This window comes from Prionailurus viverrinus, chromosome D1, assembly GCF_022837055.1.
Source record: "Prionailurus viverrinus isolate Anna chromosome D1, UM_Priviv_1.0, whole genome shotgun sequence".
NCBI lineage: Eukaryota > Metazoa > Chordata > Mammalia > Carnivora > Felidae > Prionailurus > Prionailurus viverrinus.
Window position 1 is genome coordinate 105,723,100 of NC_062570.1, and position 22,720 is coordinate 105,745,819.

The window sequence follows — 22,720 nt, forward strand, 5'->3', positions numbered from 1 at the left end:
CCTGTGAGCGTCTGCCGCCCGTGCCCGAGTCGGTCACGCGCTTCCTGAAGCGCTGGTCCCTGTTTGCTCTTTGCTTTTCCTCCCTGACTAGTTGCTCCTTTCAGTTGCCTTTGCTGCTGGGTCCTGGTCTGAGGGCGGCTCCCTGTGTCCTTAGCCTTCTTTCACCTGCACTCACCCCCCGGGTGATTGCATCTTGTCCCGTTAGGGCACCGGCCAGCCTGGACCAGTACTCCAGGCCCTTAGGTCCAGCGGCCCGTCTGGCGTCTGTCTCTCCTGGGCATCTCGAACATGACCGAAACTCAACTCCTGCGCCCCGACCCCTGCCAAAACCTGAGCTGCCTGTAGTCTTTGCCACCTCTGTAAATTCTGTGCTTCAATTTGGAGGCCTGTTAGAGTCCCCTCTTTCCCACGGTTCGCTTGCAGATCCTGTCTATCTGCGAACCTTCAGAAAAGATCCCAAAACCAGTGACTTCTTGCCACCCGTGCTGCCCCAGGCCACTGGTTCATTGCAGTAGCCTCTTAACTGGTGCTTTCTCTCGTGTTCCCCACTTATTACTGGCTTCATTAGATCTGCTTTTTAAAAAGCATTTATCTGTGAGCTTTCCTCCACATAGCAAGCGGCTAGCGTGGGCCTTTAAAGTTGTAACTTAGACCACGTCAGTCCTGCTTTCCATCTCCCTGAGAGTCCATGCCCAGGTGTCAGCAGTGGCTTTGACACTCTCCGTTACATGTTCTGGCACCCCTTCCGGTCTCCCTCCTGCCCCCTCCCTGCTTACCCGGCCGCAGCCACACTGGACTCTGTGCTGGTCCTCTGCACACCCACTGCTGCCTCCCTTTCCCACCCCTGTGTCACCTGAAACACTCCCTGCCACTTAGAAACCGCTTGATTTTCTCCAAGGTGCTGGCATTTAATTGCCAATTTGTTACTTCCCAGCGATTTTTTCATTAGAATGTAAGCACAGATGAGGGCAGAAACCTGGTTTTGTCCTTTGCTGTATCCCCCGGGCCTGGAACCGGAATGTAATAGATGTCTAATGATTTTCCTGATTTACGCACTTGACCCTTGAACCCCCTGTGTGGTCAGAATTCCACATACAACTTTTGACTCCCCAAAAACTTAGCTACCAACAGTCTACTGTTGCCTGGAAGTCTTATCGACAAAATAAATGGTTAACGTGAGTTTTGTATATTACGTGTATGGTATGCTGTATTCTGCAATAAAGCTCCAGAAGGTGTGATTAAGAAAATCCTTAGAAAGAGAAAACACATTTACAGTGCTGGACTGCATTTATCGGAAAAAAATTGACACAGAAGTGGATCCATGTTGTTCAGGGGTCAACCATATTGGGGAATTGGAACAGAGAGGGATTGGGCATCGTTACTCCATTTAAGGAGTGCCCGCTACTCTTTGAAAATTTTTTTTTCTGCCAATTTTGGGGTAAATTTCAGGTAATTCTTACTTCTGAATACAGTGGCCAGTTGGTTCAGACGCTGTCAACCAAGCCAAGTCCACGGTGGTATTTGTGAGCCAGCTGTTCCCCGGGCCAGAGAGACCTCACCCTTGCTGATGTTGGGCGTGGGGCCGCTGTGGGAGCCGTGAAAGGCTTTAGGCTTTGCTGGCCTCCCCATGTTTCTCCACAGGCTACTACGATGTCAGCTGTGTGAGCTTTTGGGATTCCGTCTCCACCTTTAACATGTAAGTGTTCTTTCAGCGTGTGGTCTTAGAGGAAAGATGGCACCGACGGGAAGAGTCCGCACTCGGGAGGCCAGAAGAGACAAGCAGCGACCTCATGAGTAGTAGGGCATACATTCATTTTGAGCTAGAAATTTATAAATAGCCCCCAAATTCTGATAGTTTCACTAGAACTGGTTTTTACAAAACAGTTCATTTGTGAGCTTAAGTAATGTCTTTGGCCTTAACGGTAACTGCCGCCGTCTGGACCAGGGGACCAGGGGAGCGTGTGGGAGCCTCAGCGAGAAAGTATCCAGGCGGGCAGTGTAGTCGTACCAGTGAAATTCAGCCATGTTCTGTGATTGACGGCGTGATACCTTAGTATCTTAAAAGTTCAAACAAAATAGTATCGGTTGACTGCAATAGAAGTGAGACTGGAGGGGCGCCTGGGGGGCTCACTCGGGACTTCGGCTCAGGTCGTGATCTCACGGTCCCCACGTCGGGCTCCGCGCTGTGTGAGGCACGCCTGAGATTCTCTCTCTCTGCCCCTCTCCTGCTCGCACACACTCTCTCTACAACAAAACGAAACAAAACTTGTAAAAAATGAGGCTTGAGGTTATGAATTTGCTTCAGTTTGGATGGATCATTAATCCTCACCCTCATTTCGTTGAAATTACATGTAATTTCTGTGTTCCACGCACTGGGCTGAAGTGTGCTGCTAAAATGACTTCTTGGCGAACTTTTCTTAATTCTCAGGGGAAAAAATTGGTCGATAGGTCTGATGTCCTCAGATTAAAATTTTGGCCTGTGTTCTCTGCTCTATCAGATGAGCTAGTGGATGAGGAAGTGACTGAGAACAATAGTTTTCACACCGAGTTGAGTCACAGTCACCTGGAGGGCTTATTAAAAGCAGGTTGCTGGATTTCACCCCAGGTTTTCTGCTTTTTATCTGAGTGAGAATCTCAGTTGGGACTTAGGTGGAGAGATTACTTACTGTTCCTTTTGTCCCTTAAATCTCTCCGAAGCCACGTTGCTCTTTTCTGTTCCATGTGTAGTTCTATTTTATGTCTCATCATCGAGGGATATCAGGAGTCCTGAGTCCTAAAAACACATTCTCCAGCCATTCTCCACGAGTTGTGTGTTCCGTGAGGGCATTCTCGAGATGGGCTTCCTCAAGGACCAGATGCACCTCGCCTGGTCCTGGTCCTGGTCCTGGTCCTGTAAAGGTGCAGACTCGGGGCGGAGGCGGGAGGGCGGGTGGTAGGGGGCGCGAGTGGCAGCACTCACGTCTTAGGGAGAGGACTTGAGAGGGTCAGGTTATAACTGTGGTATTTTACAGCCTAAAACACATACAGAGATCGTTCCTGTTAGGCATAGGCCACACCTTCATTTATTGATTCTTTCGTCACTCGAGGGCCTCGGATCCAGTTTGTGCTGTGCTGGAGAACAGGAAAATGAGTTCTTGGCCTCAGGAACTCGGGCAGTTAAGGAGGCAGGCAGACCATTGCAGTGTAGGGACATAAGGGTTTTCACCTAAGTTTTGTAGTAGGGATGTCCACCTGAATTTGGCGGTGAGGCTCAAGGAAGACCCTGGAGCGTGAAGAGGTTAGCCAGACGAAGAGACGGGTCAGACTGTTACAGGCACAGGCGAAGGAAGAGTGTCGTGGGCCTTGCCTTTTTTCCAAGCTTTCTTTGTCTTTATGCTTCAGGAGCATACTGCTCCTAATTCCTCTGCCTCTTCTTCTGAGTACACATACAGGACATTTGGTCGTCAGTAGGTCTCGTGTGCAGTCTGATAAAACGTAATAATTGAAAAATCTCCAGCTTATAACCACTGTGTCTGTAGTTTTACCTGCCTTTCCTTTTTTTCTTTTTAATTTTTTCATGTTTATTTTTGAGACCGAGACACTGCGGGTGGGGGGAGGGGCAGAGAGAGGGAGACCCAGAATCCGTAGCAGGCTCCAGGCTCCCAGCTGTCGGCACAGAGCCCGACGCGGAGCTCGAACCCACGAACGGTGAGATCGTGACCTGGGCTGAAGTCGGACGCTTCACCAGCTGAGCCACCCAGGCGCCCCCCGTACCTGCCTTTTCTGTTGTTCGTGCAGCGTTTTCTGGGTTTCGTGAGGCGGACAAGAAAAATGAAAGGCTAGGCAAATGAAAGTTGAGAGCTAATTGAATTTAAGTGAAAGAGCCAGGAGAAGAACACATAGTAGAGAACGTTTGTAAACAGCATCCTTAGTACGGATCAGACATTCTTTACCTTTGTACGTAGGCGTGTGGCTCGCACACACACTTTACCACTGTGAATTCACACACGAGTCCTGTGACCGTGGAGGAGACCTGAGATCAGGTAAAAACTCAGTGTTTCGTATTTTTGTTGGGTATTGTTAAAGGCGTGACCAAGTATACATTTCTGGAAGTACCTCAGAGTAGTTTATCATTTGTGTTGCTCTGTGCGTTCGTAAAAAAATAAGGGAAGTCGGCCTCGGGGTGGTCTAGCGAGAGACCCTCGGGTGGCAGTGCCGGGTTCTCCTGGGGATCCTGCCCCCAGCCTGATTGTGTGGCTCCGGGCACGAGCGTCAACGTCTCTGGCGTCGGTTCCACGTGCAGATGGAAGGAAAAGTTCAGATAGCTCTGAACTTTTGTGTTTTTGCACTTTCTTATCCTGGAGCCTTTTTAGTCTGATTTATATTAGAGCATAATTCCATAATGAGGTGATGCCACGGACATCCCTTTCTGTGATCTGTTACACTCTTATTTCCAAAGGGCCTTACAGATTATGAGCATCCCTCACTAGCCAAATCATTCACTTCCCAAATTCAGCTAATTAAAATTCAGATGGTGAAGGATATCTCTATATTGGCAGATATTACAATTACTCAATTTTTGTTGCTATTGTAAAGGCAGACATTTCATGACGGGCAAGACTTTGATATTTGAATATCAGTCCCTGAAGTACCTTGAGCATTGACTTCAAACTGACAACAGAAAGGCAGAGCTGTTGTGGACAAAGCTTGACTTCGACCCCTTTTCTTAAGCTCTCCTCGTAACAGAAGAGAACATCCTTGGGATTTTCTCACACAGTTAATACACTGTTCCCAAAACATGTAATTTTTTTTAATATTCATTGGCTTATTTTGTTTAAAAAAAAATTTTTTTTTTAATGTTTTTATTTATTTTTGAGACAGAGAGAGAGCATGAGCAGGGAAGGGGCAGAGAGAGAGGGAGACACAGAATCTGAAGCAGACTCCAGGCTCCGAGCTGTCAGCCCAGAGCCCGACACGGGGCTCGAGCTCACAGACTGTGAGATCATGACCTGAGCCAAAGTCGGACACTCAACTGACTGAGCCACCCAGGCGCCCCTGTTTGCTTATTTGGGAGAGAGAGAGAGAGAGAGTGCACAAGCAGGGGAGGGGCAGAGAGAGGGGGAGAGAGAGAGAGAATCCTGAGTGAGTTCTGTACTGTCAGCACAGGGCCCAACGCCGGGCTTGAACTCAGGAACCGTGCGATTGTGACCTGAGCCAAAATCAAGAGCCCGATGCTTAACTGACTGAGCCACCCAGACGCCCCTACCAAAACGTGTAATTTGAGCAGATTATTAAACTGTACCTAAACGTCCGCATAACAAGGTGCAAAATTATTCTTACTGGCAAGCGAGAGATAGACACTTACGAGCACTTAACTCTTTGTCGGTGGCTGTTTGCAGCACAAGCAATGAGCAAGACGAGTGAATTCCTCTCCAGAGTCTGGGCGTGCTGAGTGACAGCACAGATGACACCGGATGGCTTGGGGAGCCGAGTGGTCTTTAAAGAGTGGAAACATTAGTTACTAAATTACCTTTTTTTTTTCCTCCAAAAAAGTCTTTATTATTTATTACATACAGAGGGGAGGAGTTCAGTCCTTGGCTGCCACTCTCCTCACGGCTGCCAGGACGTCGCTCAGCACCTCTCTCGTCCTTTTGGCATGGATGTGCGTCCCCTCCCTTTTCTCGATGAACTGGTGGTGCGCTTGTCCTCGGAGGCGTCGGGCAGCGCATGGCGCACCTCGGGTGGCGTCCTGCACGAACTCGGGGTGTGCTTGGTGAGGGGGCCACGGCCGGGCCTTGGCTTGCTCCTGTCCTTCCCTCCTGGTGGCCCTTGCTGAGCGCCCCCCCCCCCCCACCCCGTGCCACCCCCCACCCCACCCCCGCCAAACGCAGAGCCTGGGCTGCTGCTCCTCGGTGGCCCCTCGGTGGCCCCGGCAGCCCGAGATGGAATTCCTTTCAATACTTTGTATCTTTCTCAAGGGTCCGGGCAGTATGGTCTCTTACGTACTTACCTCCCGGTTCTGTTTTTCATGTTTTGTTTTGTTAGGAGAGAACGTTGGAATTATTCTCTAAGCTATCTGAAGAGAACGACTCAATGCACCTGGGTCAGGCGGTCTGTGGGCATGAAGTGGTTGGGAGAATCCAAGAACATGGTGGTGAATGGCAGGAGGAGTGGAGGCAAGTTGTCTAATGACCATCCGCAGAGCCCGGCCAAATTGCAGCCCGCGGGGAAGGAGGCCGCGAAGGCCGGCAGACACGCGGTTGAGAGGAGGTCGAGCAGATGTATGTACACGATGCAACTGTCATTTCCGTTGTCGCGCGGGGCGGTGATTCTTCGCAGCTTGTAACGTGTATTCTGTCTCTGCTGTTTTCAAAACAAGTTTTCATGTGCTCCCAGCTAACGGTGCAGGTTTTTCTTTCTTTCTTTCTTTTTCACCCTTTCAGAGTTTTGACAGTCCTTATCTCCTCTGAGGTGTACGCCTCTAGTTTGGTGCTTAATAAGATCGCTTTGATTATGCTTTTGTATCCATAACTTTAAGTTCTATTTTGTAGCGTGGATGTCTGAATGGCTGACCTGCTCTATAAACTGTATTAAAGTGCTGCTGCTGAATTTCTTTGAAGTTCAAACTGTATTTTTATGTGTGATGTAAGTATAAGTATGTATCTCTTTGAAAACTGAGACGTGTGAATAATAAATTCAACTCTCATTTACAGGGGAAACGGAACTTAGGGCAGCGTCACAAATTGTCGCCGTTCCTTCCGTTTCTGTAGGGCGGACGGTGGTGTATCCCGACATCAGAGCACTATTGATGACGCGTGACTTCTCACCTTGCTCCTCCTTGGTGAGGGTGGGGCTGCTTGTGGAGAGTTCAAGAAATAGTTCTTTTAAGAGCAGGACAGTGCCCCGGGATGCGTGTGAGCCTTAGGTAGGCAGCTGCCTTAGGTGAAGATACCCAGTGGCGCATGGCCGCGGTGAGGGAGGACGGCTTTTTCCGTTCTTGTTTTTCCTGAGGTTAATTTAGCCCCTCCGGAACATCCTTCGTTTGCGTTGGAATTGAGTAGGGTTGGCTCTGCCTGGCATTTGGAACGGTTTCAGGTAGATTGCACCAGTCCTGACTGATTACCCTCATCCCTGTTAGAGGTTTATGCAGTTTACGGGGCCCAGGCTGCCCTTAGCCTCTCCATGTCAGAGCAGGTCACTGTGTCTGTAGTACACGAGGCGGAAATCCCTGCTTGGGGTAGGAGGGAGAGAGCCCAGGACTGGATAGATTTCTCCTATTCGTGGACACCCGCCCACCCTGTAGTACGTGACGGGAACCGAAAGGAATTGAGAAACGTAACGACTATAGCAGGGGTATTGGTTCCTGGCGGTAAATTAGGCGACTTTTTTTGGTCGGTTTTTAATTTTTCCATATTGCTGTTGGCCGCCTTTTTGGGCATCCCAGAGCAAAAAGGTCTTACAGTTGTTGGAGGTACGTGATAATTTAGAAAAACGATCGTTAGATGGGCTACGCTTTGCCGTGTGTAGACAGATTTAGAGGACAGGCTGGAAAAACCCAGAGAGTTGAAGACGGACAGCATCGTATTGAGTGTCATTGGACAAGAATGATACAAAAAGAGAGCCAGTGATGAAGCAAAACAAAGCAATGTTCCATCTTAGGTAAACCTCAGTGATTTCACGTGAAAGAGCCACAAAATACACGAAGCAGGTGCTGACAGCATTGAAGGGAGAAACAGACAATTCAGTGATTTGGAGACGTCAGTTCCCCACTTTGAATAATGAATAGAATAGTGAGGCAGAGGATGAACAGGGAAAGACTTAGACACTACCCTAAACCAGTGCTTCCTGACAAACGTCTGTAGAACACTCCACCCACCAACAACGCACGATCTTCTCAGGTGCATGTGGAACATTCTTCAGGATAGGCCATAGGCTAGGCCACGCAACAAGTCTCAACAGACCTGAAAGGATTGGAGCCATACATCGTACGTTCTCTGACCACAGTGGAGTAAAATTAGAAGTGAATAATGGAAATTTGAGAGAATCACAATAGTTGACTCCTTGAAAAGAGCGACAAAACCGGCAAACCTCTGTCCAAGACTAATCAAGAAAAAGAGCAGAGTCAAGCATGAGAGAGGGGACATTACTGCTGCATCACAGAAATAAAAAAGGTTATAATGGACCACTCTGAACACTTGGATGCCAACAAACTCGGTAACTTAAATGAACAAATTCCTAGAAAGTCACGAACTACCAAAATGGATTCAAGAAGAAACACAAAAATCCAAATAAACCTGTAGCATGTAAAGAGGTTGAATCAGTAATTTTTAAAACACACTACTAAGAAAGTCTCAGGCCTGGATGGCTTTGTTGGTGAATACCGGCAGACATCTAAAGAGGAATCAACACCAGTTCTTTACAGACTGTTCCAAAAAGTAGAAGGCAAGGGAGCACTTCCTCGTGCAATAAGACCAGTATCAACTCTGCTACCAACACCAAAGACCTCACAAGAAAAAATACCCTAAAAAGTACAATATCTCTATTAAAGTGTGGACACAAAATCCTCAACAAGGTACTAACAAACCAAATCCAGCAACAAGTGAGAATGATTCTGTTGCATAAGCAGGTGGGATTTATCCCAGGAATGCAAAGTTGGCTTTATACCTGAAAATTCATGCTCCCACTTCAGTAGCATGGTGGACAAAACCCATATGATCATTCCAGTAGATGCAGAAAAAGCATTTGACAGAATTCAGCACCCTTTCAGGGTAAAAGCACTCAACAGAGTAGGAACGGAAGGAAATTCTTCAACCTGATAAAGGACATCTACAGAAACCCACAGCTCATGTCCTACTTAATATTGAAAGACCAGTAAATGCTTTTCCCCTGAGATCAGGAACAAGACGAGGATCTTTTCTCACCGCTTCTGTTCACTGTTGCGCTAGAGGTTCTAACCACAGCGTTGAGGCAAGAAAATGAACTAAAAGGCATTCAGGTTGGAAAAGAAGTAAAAACCACCTCTCTTTGCAGACGACGTGATTGAGGAATCCACTAAAAAACATTAGAGCTTGGGGCGCCTGGGTGGCTCAGTCAGTTAGGCGTCCGACTTCAGCTCAGGTCATGATCTCACCGTCTGTGAGTTTGAGCCCCGCGTCGCGCTCTGTGCTGACGGCTCAGAGCCTGGAGCCTGCTTTGGATTCTGTGTCTCCGTCTCTCTCTGCCCCTCCCCTGCTCATGCGCTCGCTCGCTCTCTCTCTCTCTCTCTCTCTCTCTCTCTCTCTCTCTCTGTCTCAAAAATAAAAACATTAAAAACAAACAAAAAACATTAGAGCTTATAAATGAGCTCAGCAGTGTAGATCAGCGCGCAAACTATAAAACTTACAGTTTGAAAACTGCAAGACATTATTGAAAGAAATTAAAGAAGACCTAAATAAATGGAAAGACATCCCATGTTCATTGATTAGAAGACTTAATATTGTTATGATGGCAGTACTCCCCAAATGATCTACAGATCTACAGGGATCTGTAGGGATCTACAGGGAGTGAACGCAGTCCCTATCAAAATCTCAGTTGGCTTCTTTGCAGAAATTGACAAACGGATCCTAAAATTCTTGTGGAAATTCAGGGAACCCAGAGCAGCGAAAACAGTGTTGAGAAGGAACAAAGATGGCACACTCACACTTCTCAGTTTCAAAGCTTACTACCAAGCTGCAGTGTTGTATTTGGCTAGACACCTATCCATGGAATAGACTCGAGAGTCTGGAAATAAGCCTTCATGTTTGTAGTTGATTGATTTTTGACAAGCATGCAAAGAAAATTAAGTGGGGAAAGAATAGTCTTTTAATAAATGGTGCTGGGAAAACTGGATATCCACATGCAAAAGAATGAAGTTGGACCGTACCTCACGGTATGTGTGAAAAATTAAAATGGATCAAAGGACCTTAATTATAAAATCCCTGGAAGAAAACAAAAGCATACATCTTCATGACTTTGGATCAGGCAGAGGTTTCTTAGATAGGACACTAAAAGCACAAGGAACAAAAGAAAAAAGGTAAATTGAGATTCATCAGTGTTAACAAACTTTTGTGCTTTAAGGGATTAACATCAAGAACATGAAGAGACACTCACAGGAGGGGGAAAAACATTTTAAAATCACATATCCATCCGATAAAGGACTAGTATCTAGAATATATAAAGAACTGTTACAAGTCAGCAGTAAAAGACACTCCAATTTCTTTCTCTTTCTCCCTGCCTCCCTCTTTCTTTCTTTCCCTTCCTTCCTTGCTTCCTTCCTTTATGAGAGGGAGAGAGAGTGTGTGCACAGGGAAGGGGCAGAGAGAGGGAGACAGAATCTCAAGCAGGCTCCACGCTGCCAGCGTAAAGCCTGATGTGGGGCTTGAACTCACAAATCGCGAGATCATGACCTGAGCTGAAGTTGGATTCTTGACTGACTGAGCCACCCAGGCGCCCCACAAACTCCAATTTAAAATGAGCAAGGGAATCTGAATAGACAGACATTTCTCCAAAGACACACAAATGGCCAGTACATGAAAAGATGCTTGAAATCATTAGTCATCCGGGAAATGCAAGTCAAAACCACAAGGTACCACTTCACAGCTGTTAGAATGTGTCAAACTAAAAGGACAGATGGGGCACCTGGATGGCTCAGTTAGTTAAGCATCTCACTCTTGATCTCAGCTCAGGTATTGATCTCAGAGTACTGAGTTCAAGCCCTGCATTGGGCTCTACGCTGAGCATGAAGCCTAGTTAAAAAAAAAAAAAAAAAAAAAAAAAAAATTATTTTTGAGAGACAGAGATAGAGCGTGAGTGGGGGAGGGGCAGAGAGAGAGGGACACATAGAATCAGAAGCAGGCTCCAGGCTCTGAGCTGTCAGAGCCCAATGTGGGGCTCAAACCTAGGAACCGTGAGATCATGACCTGAGCTGAAGTTGGACGCTTTAACCGACTGAGCCACCCAGGCACCCCTGAACTGTGCGCTTTAAATGGATGAATTGTATGGTATGTGAATTACATTTCAATAAAGAAAAAACATAACGACTTTGATAGCTTTTACATACCTACATGCAAATGAATAACTTGATTACAAAACATATGCCTACCTACCTTTTGATAGGGCCTTAACATGTTGTGTTTCATTTGCTTTTTGAAAGAGTGTAGAAAAGAAAGTTACACCTTGCACTGTCTTTCATTCTTCCACATCTTAATTTTGAGAGGCTTCAAGTTATACTGTTGGCATAATTACATTCCTGAAAAGATTGTCTGTGACACGCATGTCAGGCTTAAATCAGCACGGATGAAACTTCACCCATTTAAGTTTGGCTTTCCTTTGCTCTCTTTATAAACACCATCATTAAACCTCATCACTTCGGTTATGTATTTCCGGCATTTCTCTATTTTTATCCATTCATTCAAAATCTGTTTTAGACAGGTTAGAAATAGGCCTGTCATTCTCTCTCTCCTCCTTTCCCCGCTTCTGCTTCCTGACTCTGTCGTCACAGGCAAGTCTCTCCTCCTGTGGCCTCAGCTACCAGGTGGGGAGTGAGGGTCACCTGCCCAAGAGGAGGATGGCGGAGTTCACCCCTCGGGGGCCCCCTCTTCGTACTTGATGTCCGTCCTGGCACTTCCTGCAGAGTTTCTTGTGTTCTTGTCTCCTGTGTCCCCCGGCCCTGTCCGCAGTGGCGCTTGATGCTGTCTTTTGCCACGGTGGTGAGCGTCCACTCATCCCATTTTTCGTCTTCCTTGATGGGACGGGGAAGGCATTTATTTGAGCCCAAGATTCTCACGACTACCCAGACCCTGTTCTTGGGAACCCTGGTAATATTATCTGCTAAGCTAAACGCTCTCGGTGATTCGCTGTGTTTGGCTTTCTGTCTGTGCAAAACGTACTCCGTTCTTAATGGCTGACTTGAGAGGGCAACGAAGCTAAAGGTTTTAAAGGTAGATTTAAGTAGTTTTCCCTTTGAGTTACTTTCCTTTCTCTTTCTTCTCACAGGTAATGGTAATTCGGGGTTCGAAGGCCAGAGTCGATATGTGCCGTCTTCTGGAATGTCTGCCAAGGAGCTCTGTGAGAACGATGACCTGGCGACCAGTCTGGTTCTTGACCCCTATCTAGGTTTTCAAACACACAAAATGAACACCAGGTAATTGTAAGTCTGTATCCTGAAGTGGAGCGGACGATGATGTTGAGTTTAAGAGAATGGATGCTAGTTTTACTTTTAGTCAGAATTTAAGATGACATCAAAGGAAAGGTCTTTGCTGTAGAAGATTTTGTGTTTGAGGCAAGAAAAGCAACAGAAGCTTCCAGGAGTCTTGTCAGTTTTAATTCTGTGTTCTTATTTTATCTCAGGCTGTTCCTATGAAAATATAAAGCTGGGGGAGCATCTCCTAGTCTATTTTAAATGTTGTGATAATTAGCTGAAAGAAAAATCTTAGAAGCATCCTGTGAAGCCTTGAAAATACAATAATTTTTTTTCTACATAAAGTAGGTTACATCAGGGGGTTTTCCATGATTTTATTAGAGAGTTTTCTTCTAACTAATTGCAACCGTATATAGGGAACGTATTGCCGTCATGTTTAATCTTTGAGATTCACCTCGTCATTGGAGTGAAGAGAATGGTAAAGACCTGCATCTGTCTGTCCAGTCTGCAGATCAGAAAATAGACACGGAGGTGCTTTATCGAGGATCACATGCCATCTGTATAAAATATTGTTAACACTGCTTTTGAAGTCTGTTCTCCTTTAAATTTTTTAAATCATGGGGCGCCTGGGGGGCTCAGTTGGTTAAGCGTCCGACTTCAGCTCAGGTCATGATCTCACGGTTCGTGAGTTCGAGCCCCGCGCCGGGCTCTGTGCTGATAGCTCGGAGCCTGGAGCCTACTTCAGATTCTGTCTGTCTCTCTCGCTCGCTCGCTCGCTCACTCTCTGCCTGCCCTTCCCCTGCTCACGTTGTCTCTGTCTCTCTCTGTCTAAAAAAAAATTTTTTTTTAATTTTGTAATTCATGTTTTCTTAAGCATCTCTCCCCTGAAAATGGCCCTTAGATACTTTCCTGATTGCCACCAAACACTAACTCGGAACTTTACAACTTTCCCTCTTAACGTGAGTGCCAGAGGGCTTTCAAGTCTGGTGAGGTTGAGAATGTATAGAGCCAGTTCTAGGCCACTGATCCCTCCTACCTTCCCGATACTTGCAGTGGTGTTTTGTAGCTCCAGGGCCAGTGACAACCCCAGAGCAACTTGATCGCCAGGTGACTAGTCGCCAGTAGTTGGGGAGGGAGGAATTGGTGAATGAAGGTGATTAGAGGAAACTCTTGTGCCATTTTCCAAACCCTTTTAATTCTGTCCGTTGCTAAGATGAAAACAAAAGACTGTATGGTTCGTTTATCAGTTATTTTCTAAATCCAGAAAGAAGTAATTTGGATAAAAATGAGCCTTTGGTATTTTCATGATTCCTGTTACCATAGATCTTTCCTTGCTAAAATGAAGTGACAAGTTGGAGTGGACTTGAGAACGTATTTAAATAGCTCCCTGACCTCAGAGGGGCAGATGCCTACATTTTGTAAGTAGACAGGTGGATAGCTGTTGGCTGGGAAATCGGCAGTACTGAATGCCCTAATAGCCAAATAAAATCTGGTTTGCATTATTTTTTTCTTAAATTATTTTCTCAAGGAATGTTTTTAAAGTCTGGTTTTTTTTTTAGTAATCTCTATACCCAACGTGGGGCTCATACTCACAACCCCAAGATCAAGAGTCGCACGTTCTTCCGGCTGAGCCAGCCGGGCTCCCCTGGTTTGCGTTATTTTCAGTCCATTTCCCTTCTTTTCCCCAGTGAGGCCACTGCTGCTTCTCCTAGAAGGTCCTGGTAATAGTTAAGAAATATGAATCGCTTTCACATAACAGTCTTAGAGAGGATTAGGCTATTACTGCAAAGGCCCATAACTATGACCTGGAGTCATCAAGGAAGAGAAAAAAGAGCTAGGTAGGTCACGTTCACTGTGCCCTGTACACTGAACTGTGGAAGCACATAAACCATCATGGAAAGACTGCATCAGAATAACAGAAGGGTCATTGGTTTAGGAAGGAACTCCCTGTAGTCCCTCCCGCCGTTCTTTGCTCCAGAAGATGAGCAGTTTACCTGTTACTGGCTTCTACAATAGGAAGTTACTCCTATTTTTTAATAAAAGTCCTGACAACTGTTTCCTATAATTAGTTTTACATATGAGTCACTCGGGGAGTCTTGTTAAGATGCAGGTTCTGATTCAGTAGCTGTGGGCTGGGGCCTGAGATGCTCCATTTCTGACAAGCTCCTGACTGTACTCGGAATAGCGAGGTCCTAGGCCATCTGGCCTCCTGAGCTTTGTTGTGATGTAATGAGTACATAAAAGGGCCTTATCAGGGGGCGCCAGGTGGGGCTCGGTCAGTTAAGGGTCCGACTCTTGATTTCGGCTCAGGTCGTGATCTTGCAGTTTGTGAGTTTAAGCCCGCCTCAGGCTCTGTGCTAACGGTGCAAAGCCTGCTTGGGGTTCTCCCTCTCTCCCTCTCTGTTTGCCCCTCCCCAGCTAGTGCTTTGTCTCTCTCTCAAGATAAATAAACTTCCTTATCAGTAGTTTCCTAGGCTCATTTAAAAACGTGGAGTCCTAAAATGTAAAATTTAGCGTTTACCCCACAAATATTATTAAAACCCAAGACATTACTGTATCTGAGCATCCCTGAATTAAAATACAGGATCTAAAATTAAAAGTGGTTAGGGGTGCCTGGGTGGCCCAGTCGATTAATTGCCCAACTCTTGATTTTGGCTCAGGTCACGATCTCACGCTTTGTGAGTTTGATCCCCGCATCGGGCTCTTTCAACACAGAGCCCGCTTGGGATCGTATCTCCCAGTTTCTCTCTGGTGGACTCTCTCTCTGCCCCTCCCCCCACCCCAAAACAAATAAATAAATACACTTTTAAAAGAGGAGGGGCGCCTGGGTGGCTAAGTTGGTTAAGCGTCCAGCTTCGGCTCAGGTCATGATCTCAGGTTTCATGAATTTTGAGCAGTTTGTTGAGTTCAAGCCCCACATCAGGCTCTGTGTTGACAGCTCAGAGCCCGGAGCCTGCTTTGGATTCTGTGTCTCCCTCTCTCTCTGCCCCACCTCCGCTTGTGCTCTGTCTCTCAAAACTGAATAAACGTTAAAAAAAAATTTTTTTTTAATCTATTTATATATTTAGGGGCACCTGGGTGGCTCAGTTGGTGAGTGCCCGACTTCAGCTCAGGTCATGATCTCACAGTTCATGGCTTCGAGCCCTGGATCGGGCTCTGTGCTGACAGCTCAGAGCCTGGAGCCTGCTTCGGATTCTGTGTCTCCCTCTCTCTCTGCCCCTCCCCTGCTCGCTCATTCGCTCTCTCCCATTCTCTCTCTCTCTCTCTCTCTCTCTCTGAAAAATAAATGTTAAAAAATTTATGTATATATAAATTATATAAAACTGGTTAAGCCACGTTAAACATCCAGAAGAAAACATTTATTCGTGTTTTCCGCTACAACATTTAATTCTACTCCTAGAGCTTCTGGAGTAGCCATTGGTGTAGAGAGAGTCTGGTGCGCCCTGGTTAGAGCAGGTCAGCCGACAGCAGCACTGATGCCTTGGCCCTGTGTGGCCGAGCCGGCACGTTGCTGTGTCCCCGGGCACCTTGCACCTTGCACCTTGCACCAGAGGCGTTCTTTTCAAAGGTATTTTAACAGATTCTTTTGTAAGCTGACATTTGGGAAGAATGCAGAAGTTTCATTAATGAAGCTTGTTAATCTGAGTGAAAGGCACACGTTTTCATTTAATCTTAGTCACTTACTTGAAAATAAGACTGTCTTTTCTGTTCTTCATCTTTTGAGCAAGAATTTGTCAGAATGTTGACTTAATGTCATTCTCAAAGATACCATTTTATAGAAAATAAGGAAACTCTGTAGTGCCGTATTAGAGTAATCGTAAATATTCCTTATAAATTGTTAGCGTATGGACTTCTCTTTCTGTGAGGTGTGAAAGATGGGACCGGAAGATACGACAGCTTGGATTCTCACCGTCCCAGCTGTCTGTGTATCCCTTGTGGGAGGGATCTTTTCGTTGCCCTGTTGGTACATCTGTAATTTGATTGTCATTTTTTAAGTTTCTCTGTTTTATGCCTTCTTCCCTCCCTCTGCTTCTTTCAGTGTGCCTTCAGAAACAGTGTTCGGATACAGTAGATATTTAACGATTTAAGAATTTCCTTAGCTGGCTCTATTCCGAATGCTTATTGTTTAAATCTTGACATGTCCCTCCATTTATGCACAAGTGAATCAGAGTTGCAGCCGGAATATCTGGAAATGGTATAAACAAAATAGAAATTTCAGTTTACTGGGAAGTACTTAGATTTAAGTGACTCTTGTCAATTATGAAAATTAAATTCTTCCCTGTAACCAGAGAAGAGAGTTGTTAGTCATGCCTCTGATTTTTTTAAAAACCAAGCGGAGATCTTGTACAAGTGCTGTTGTACAGCAGGGGGGATGCTTTCTGTCACGGCCCCTTGTTTTAGGCTGCGTGACCCAGAGATTTCAGTCTCCTGAGGCGTTGGGGAGACTCACTGGACGTTGGGCTGAGCAGGAGAGAACGTGACAGATGGGAAGAGTCCTCGTGGGACTTTTGGGACTTTTCTCGATTATTTGGTCCAAGCTGTACTTCAGCCTGCACCCATCCTTCCAGTGCTGTAACTGTCTTAATTTTAATTTGGTTGTTTACATATTATGTTTCGTGTCCACTGTTGGATGCGAACTAGAAATCAATCACCCTAAATATCACTGTAAAGTCAAGTGCTTGACTAGAAAGCGTAATGAAACTTCTAGACCTTCTAACTTAATATGATCAAGGGGCAAATGATGTCGTGTGGGAAGGAAAGAATGTCAACATCTCGGCTTTTGTTATTATACTGAGTCTGCCCGTGGTGTCACAATCTTCTCGAGTGTCACAGCGTTTTAAGGACTTCTGCAACAACTACTATTGTAAGTCTGTTTAGAAATGACAAGTACAAATTATTCAAATAGTTTTTTACTGTTGTTGTTTGTTTTTGCATTTATATAGCGCCTTTCCTTCGAGGAGCTCAAGGCATTTTTCAAAATCTGACAGTTTTCCTCACAACAACCCTGTGAGGTAGGTAGAGTGCATTACAAACAATAATAAGATACCAACTAACCTGTTTCGGCCTTTGTGATGTTCTCTTATGTTACGTAATTGGAGGTGTCCGCATAAACATGACTTTTAGAACGTTTTGCAAACCTTTTCGAATGGTTTGGTCTTAGTAACAGCTGTATTTAAAGAACCACTTGTACTCCATAACAGGGTAATTTTGTAAGAGAAAGCATTCATCAAAAGATCAGGAGTCACTCCCTGGGATTAGCTGAGCACTGCCTGTAGGACTCAGCCGGGGGTGTCTCTGGTGGTGGTTGACTCTCAGGTCAAGAAGGAGCGAAGAGCCGTGGTCCTAGCATGATTCCTCGGCACCTGCCAACTGTCCGTGTGCAGTCAAACTTTCTGAGAGGGGGAAATGTGTTCACGATGTTGCCTCGCGGTCTTCTTATTTTATATCTTAAATGTTTGAGCGTTTTCTCTCTCTTCCTCTCTCCTTCCCTTGCTCCCTTTTTTCTGTCCCCCTCCTCTTCCCCTCCCTCCAGTCAGCTCTTGGTTGTACTTGCTCATGGAAGGGCACAGTAGCACAGCTCACACACACCTGCACCTTTTCCTTCCCTGGTCGCTTGGGTTTGGAAACAGAAAAACCAAATAGCAAGAAAACCTGGGAAGTCAGTCTCTGGAAAGAGTGGGGAACAGGTGTGTGGGCGTGTGAATTCATGTTTCTTTCTGCCCTTTGTGATAAAAATGATTTAAATGACATATTTTTGTATTTCATGTACCGGCCATTGATCCAGAGGTGCAGGAGGAGAGAAATAAATGTTTGGTTTATTTAAAGTTGTCAAGTTTGTATGAAGAGGGGGAGGAAGGACGGACTGATTGGGAAATGCCAAACACCTGTCTCTTGCCTCCCCTGCCGTGCCATTTGCCGTCCCCCGCCCCCCGTCCCCCGTCCCCCAGATACTAAATTCAAAAGTATATATTTGTGTCCGGCCCTTTCACTGTCTCTCCGGCTGGGCTCCGTGCTGTGCTCTGTGGCGAACGAAGTCAAATCCTATTCTGATCGTGAAACGCCACCGGGGGGGCCCCCGGAGCTCTCGTGAGCGAGTAGGACTGGGTAACGGTAGTCCCTCTGTTAACGGCCCTCACTGGACCTGGTTTTTCTCATTTATGGAACCAGAGGGTTGCTTTAGAGAACCTAAATTCCCCTTTAGCTTTGAGAACCGTGGTGTGAGTGAGGATAGCTTTGTACAGTTCGTATGGGAGGTCTAGAATGACCGTGGTTCAGGAGGGGACCGAGGGAATTTCCTACTCCGTAATACGGACCCGGGTCATTGCTTTCAAGGGTCTTGAGTGCCTTTTGCTCTGGCCCTATTAGTTGCAAGAGTCTTATGTGACTAAGTAATTTTTATCTTCCTGCGGTGTCTGTCATGATGGGATTGACTTGAACTGTCGGCCGGGTGATCTGGATGTACTTCTGTAGGACTCTCAAAAACGACTGTCTCGTCCCCTTCCTGTCTGCGCCCAGAACCATCTCCTCCTCCTTTGCCTCAGTGTCATTTCACGCCTTCTAGACAGAGACACGCCAACCGAGACAGAAAGTTTGACAGTAAATTACATTTTAAGTGAACTGGAGGTTCTTGCTGGTGAGTGGCACGAGGGACGGTTTGGGGGGTTTTGTGTGTGTTGGAGGCAACAGAAGGCAGGAGAGCAGAAGCGAAAGTCAGCGCAGGAAACCTAGAAGGCAGACCATTAGGCAGTCAAGAGTCGGTTGCTCTGTGTTGGTTTCAGCATATAAATGGTTTGGCATCATGAACAAAACTAAGGCTAGCTGGCAGGCAGTTTCAGATAGGGAGGGACATGCCTCAGGAAGCGGAGGGCACGCAGAAAGCCTGTCAGGAGGAGCCAGTGTCCGTTCCGGGTCCGTAACCTGTTTTTCTGACAGGTGCTTAGGAGCTTTAGGTGAATTTAGCCCTGACTTCGGTTTGCTCTCGAATGCATCGAGCCATGTGATTATTTGAGAACAGAGTGTCCCCGTTGGTCAGTTCCACGGGAAACCCGGAGGTGGCTGGGCCCTTCCGGGGTCTCGTAGCCTGGCCGCTCGACACCCTGGACTGCTCGTGGTACTCTGAGTGAGCTGCTGCTCTTCTGCTTCCCGCCGTGTCGCGTTCTGTGTTGCCTGCAGGGGTGTGCCTCAGCCGGCAGCTGCTTGCTCGTCTGGTCTGTCCTGCGTGCGCACGTGACCCCCTAGTGCAGGGCTGCAGCCAGACGGACTTAGGTTTTCTGGGGAACCCAGTCCGGAGAAGACCGCTTGCGGCCACAGGTACCTCGTAGAGTAGTCGACCTGCGTGGGAGTATGGGTGCTCCCACAGTTCTGCGGGTGATTTTCAGATCATTTTAGTGGTGGTTCTCCGACAGCCTGGTTAAAGACCTTCAGAGTTGTTCGAAGGACTTGCACTCGTCTGCCCGTGAGGGCGGGCTGGTGTGCTCATTGGTCGAAATGGAAAGTAATACTGGGCATTGCCCATTTGTCCATTTCATTGTCCATTTGTCCAGTTGTCCATTTGCTGTCTCCGGGATGGGTTCGAAGTCTTCCTGATAGTCCTGCTTACCAGCTGTGAGAAGCTTTACTGAAACAGGAGCCCGTGGGTAGTTCGTTCTCCAAGGCGTCAGCCTGCTTTCCTAGCTCCGGAAGTCCTCTAGGGGCCCTGTCCAGTAAACAGTATTTTACCCATTCGGGATCTCCCGTCTTCCCTCTTCTTTGTTCTAGTACTTTCCCTCACTGTTGCCGGCCAGCTGACTCCCTCGTTCATCTCTTTGAACCCAGCCTCCTTACGATCCTCTGTGTAGGCTCCCTCTCACTTTGCCGTCCTTCTTTGGATTCTCTCCTGCCTGTGGTAGTATTCTGCTTTTCCTTCAGAAGGCTGAAATCACAGCATTCCTCGTTGTCAACTCCACATCGTTGTCAACTCCAAAACCCCTTCACAAACAGATCTTACACTTCGGCGAGAGTTTCTGTACTCTAAAGTGCTGTAGCGTGTCGTTTGTACCCTGCTAACTTACATTAGCATAGCGACGCCTTGCTTAACTGTTGGATGCATACATGTGTCTTCTAGTCCCACTGGAGTCTCCATTCCAGAACAGCGGTCAGGTCTTCTCTCTCCTGTTTTTCACCACAGCACCTGCGCACGCAGCACCTAGTAAGGAATCCTTGGTGAGAGACTGTGGCTTGAAATTTCACTGAAATGTTACGAATACGTTTGTGATAGCTCACCTAGAAAAGGACTTCTTCTGCTTCCTGTGCTGGAGTTTGGGCCAGATCTTCCTGCAATTTTAGAGTTCTCAAGTTTATGAGATGTGCAGTTTGTAAATGTTGGAGTAAGGTGTAGTTCAAATATATTTTCTTCTCAGCCACTAATAGTTTTTTCTTAACGCCTTATCTGAATAGCAGTCTACTCCTTTTGTTGTTGGCAGATTTAAAAACAACAACGACAAAAAACTTTATTAAGCCAAAGGCAATTGACGTGAGAAGACATTTTGAAATTAAGGTCCAAGTACCTTTGTCATAGAACATGTTTTACTGGGAACACAACTTTAGAAAAAGGGCTTTACCAGTGTAAGCCTTTCTTGGACCACGAGCGCATCGTGTGTGACTCTTGCTAGCGGTACAGCATTCCGAAGGCATTATGGCTGGTTTTGTTACGGAAGCCTTTCAGCTTCGACATCACCAGTTCAGCGACGCCACCATTAGAGTTGTGGCTTTTGCCCTTTTTGTTTTCTGAGTGCACCTCTCAAAGATGAATTTGACATGGATATTAGGCATCAGGGTGTATATCGGACCTCTTGGGGTACTCGATTCGGGGGGCTTCTAACTGCGCACATGGAGAATGTTCTGTTTATGGCATGAATTTGTTTGCTTCATCCTCCCGAAGCTCATTGCCTTGCACTCTTCTGGCTCGATCGTGCACGCTCTGGAAAAGCTCTTGTCGTTCTGACTCTCAGCCAGACCAGCTCTGTTGTGGATCTTTTTGTACCGTCCAGATTTACAGGGCTAGTGTGAGCCTGAGCCAGACAGCTTCGTTGGAGTCATCTGGTCATTTCTCAGTTAACGAGGTAACAGTGAAAGAAAAAAAAAAAAAAATCAAAATACAGTTGGAAGAAAGAGAAGTTCTGTCTCCTGGTGATCGCTGTTACTTGTGCAGTAATGATTTGTCAGGATCGCTGGTTATTCTCTTTTATTAGGTCTGGCTGTTTTCAGGTTATTTCTTGCCTCACGATTTCTCTACAGTGGCCCAGGGATGGCGGGTAACTAAAGCGAATGTTTTGATTTCGTTCAGATTTCGGCCTATTAAGGGAAGGCAAGAAGAACTAAAGGAAGTCATTGAACGTTTTAAGAAAGATGAACACTTGGAGAAAGCCTTCAAATGTTTGACTTCGGGCGAATGGGCACGGCACTATTTTCTCAACAAGAACAAAATGCAGGAGAAATTATTCAAGGAACATGTAGGTTTATTGATAAGATTACTACTATTTATCTGTGTGGGTAAGAGCAGAGTAAACTAAAACTTAAGTTTTAGTGAACGCTGAAACTTTTAAGTCAGTTTTTCATACAGCTGATCAATGTGAAGATCTAATAACACATCAGATCATTTGTATAACTCTCCAGAGAGACAACTTGGTCATCTGGAAGTGAAATTCTCCATGAACTTTCAGAGGAACATGGCCAAGCACGCCAACACGTGCTCAGATACGTGAAGTTGTAAAATCACAGAGTTTGTTACTTAACGATCCTAAATGTTTCACATTTCGGTGATGATTTGCTTTTGGATTCTGAATAAGTCTAACGGGATAAACAATTTAATACAAATACCGTTATTTTCTTCTGTTTTAGGTATTTATTTACTTGCGAATGTTTGCAACTGACAGTGGATTTGAAATACTGCCCTGTAATAGATACTCATCAGAACAAAATGGAGCCAAAATAGTTGCAACAAAAGAGTGGTAACTATTACACTAGTATAAACCCGTAATATACTGTCAGTTAAAGTTCTCTCTTAAGTTACCGTTGAAGTGCTAAGAAAGTTGTGGGAAGGAGTGAAGCCAGAGCCTTGGCCCAGTGACCTGGGTCAGGACAGTGGAATTAGAAATCTGAGTTGAACCAGATCCCGTCTCTCAGCCCGCGCACTTTGACCGAGTCGGAATGCTGCTCGGTGGTGAGGCCGCCGAAGGAGTCCAGGTGCCGGGGCTGGAGAACCTGGCTTCCGTGTCCCGGAAGGCCTGCTCTAGGCCCTCCGTGTCCTGCTGGCCTAGAGAAAGGTTGGGTGTGAAGTCTTAACGATCCTAGGAACTTCACAGGTGGAAATGTCCCGCCGAATTGCCTGCTTAAGTGTACACGTGTCCATGCATGTGCCAACTTGAGTAAGGGTAGTAAAGTTGAGGCCAGCCAGGAAGGGTAAAAGCCATTCATGAGAGAATGTGTGATCGCTTTTTTCCTCTAACGCCCGTTCCTACCTCACCTCCCAGAAGAAGGAACGTGTTGCCCTTCTTATAAGCTGTCCTCACGTATTTTTTATAACAAAAACGTTACGATCAGGTA

The 22,720-nt window shown here is 46.2% G+C and overlaps 1 protein-coding gene across 7 annotated transcripts in view; it reads left to right on the forward strand.

Annotated features, from left to right (window-relative positions):
• Positions 1-22,720, forward strand: part of KMT5B (lysine methyltransferase 5B) — a 57,377-nt gene that overhangs the window by 15,996 nt on the left and 18,661 nt on the right. For 5 of the 7 annotated variants that reach the window (XM_047877125.1, XM_047877131.1, XM_047877126.1 and 2 more), the window contains exons 2-6: positions 6,025-6,260; positions 11,992-12,139; positions 17,080-17,148; positions 21,462-21,627; positions 22,016-22,125. In XM_047877125.1, the coding sequence (XP_047733081.1) occupies positions 6,101-6,260; positions 11,992-12,139; positions 17,080-17,148; positions 21,462-21,627; positions 22,016-22,125 (653 nt within the window). In that variant the 5' untranslated portion in view covers positions 6,025-6,100. Of the gene's footprint in view, positions 1-6,024; positions 6,261-11,991; positions 12,140-17,079; positions 17,149-21,461; positions 21,628-22,015; positions 22,126-22,720 lie in introns of those variants that run through there. The other 2 variants (XM_047877129.1, XM_047877130.1) reach the window with 2 other exon arrangements.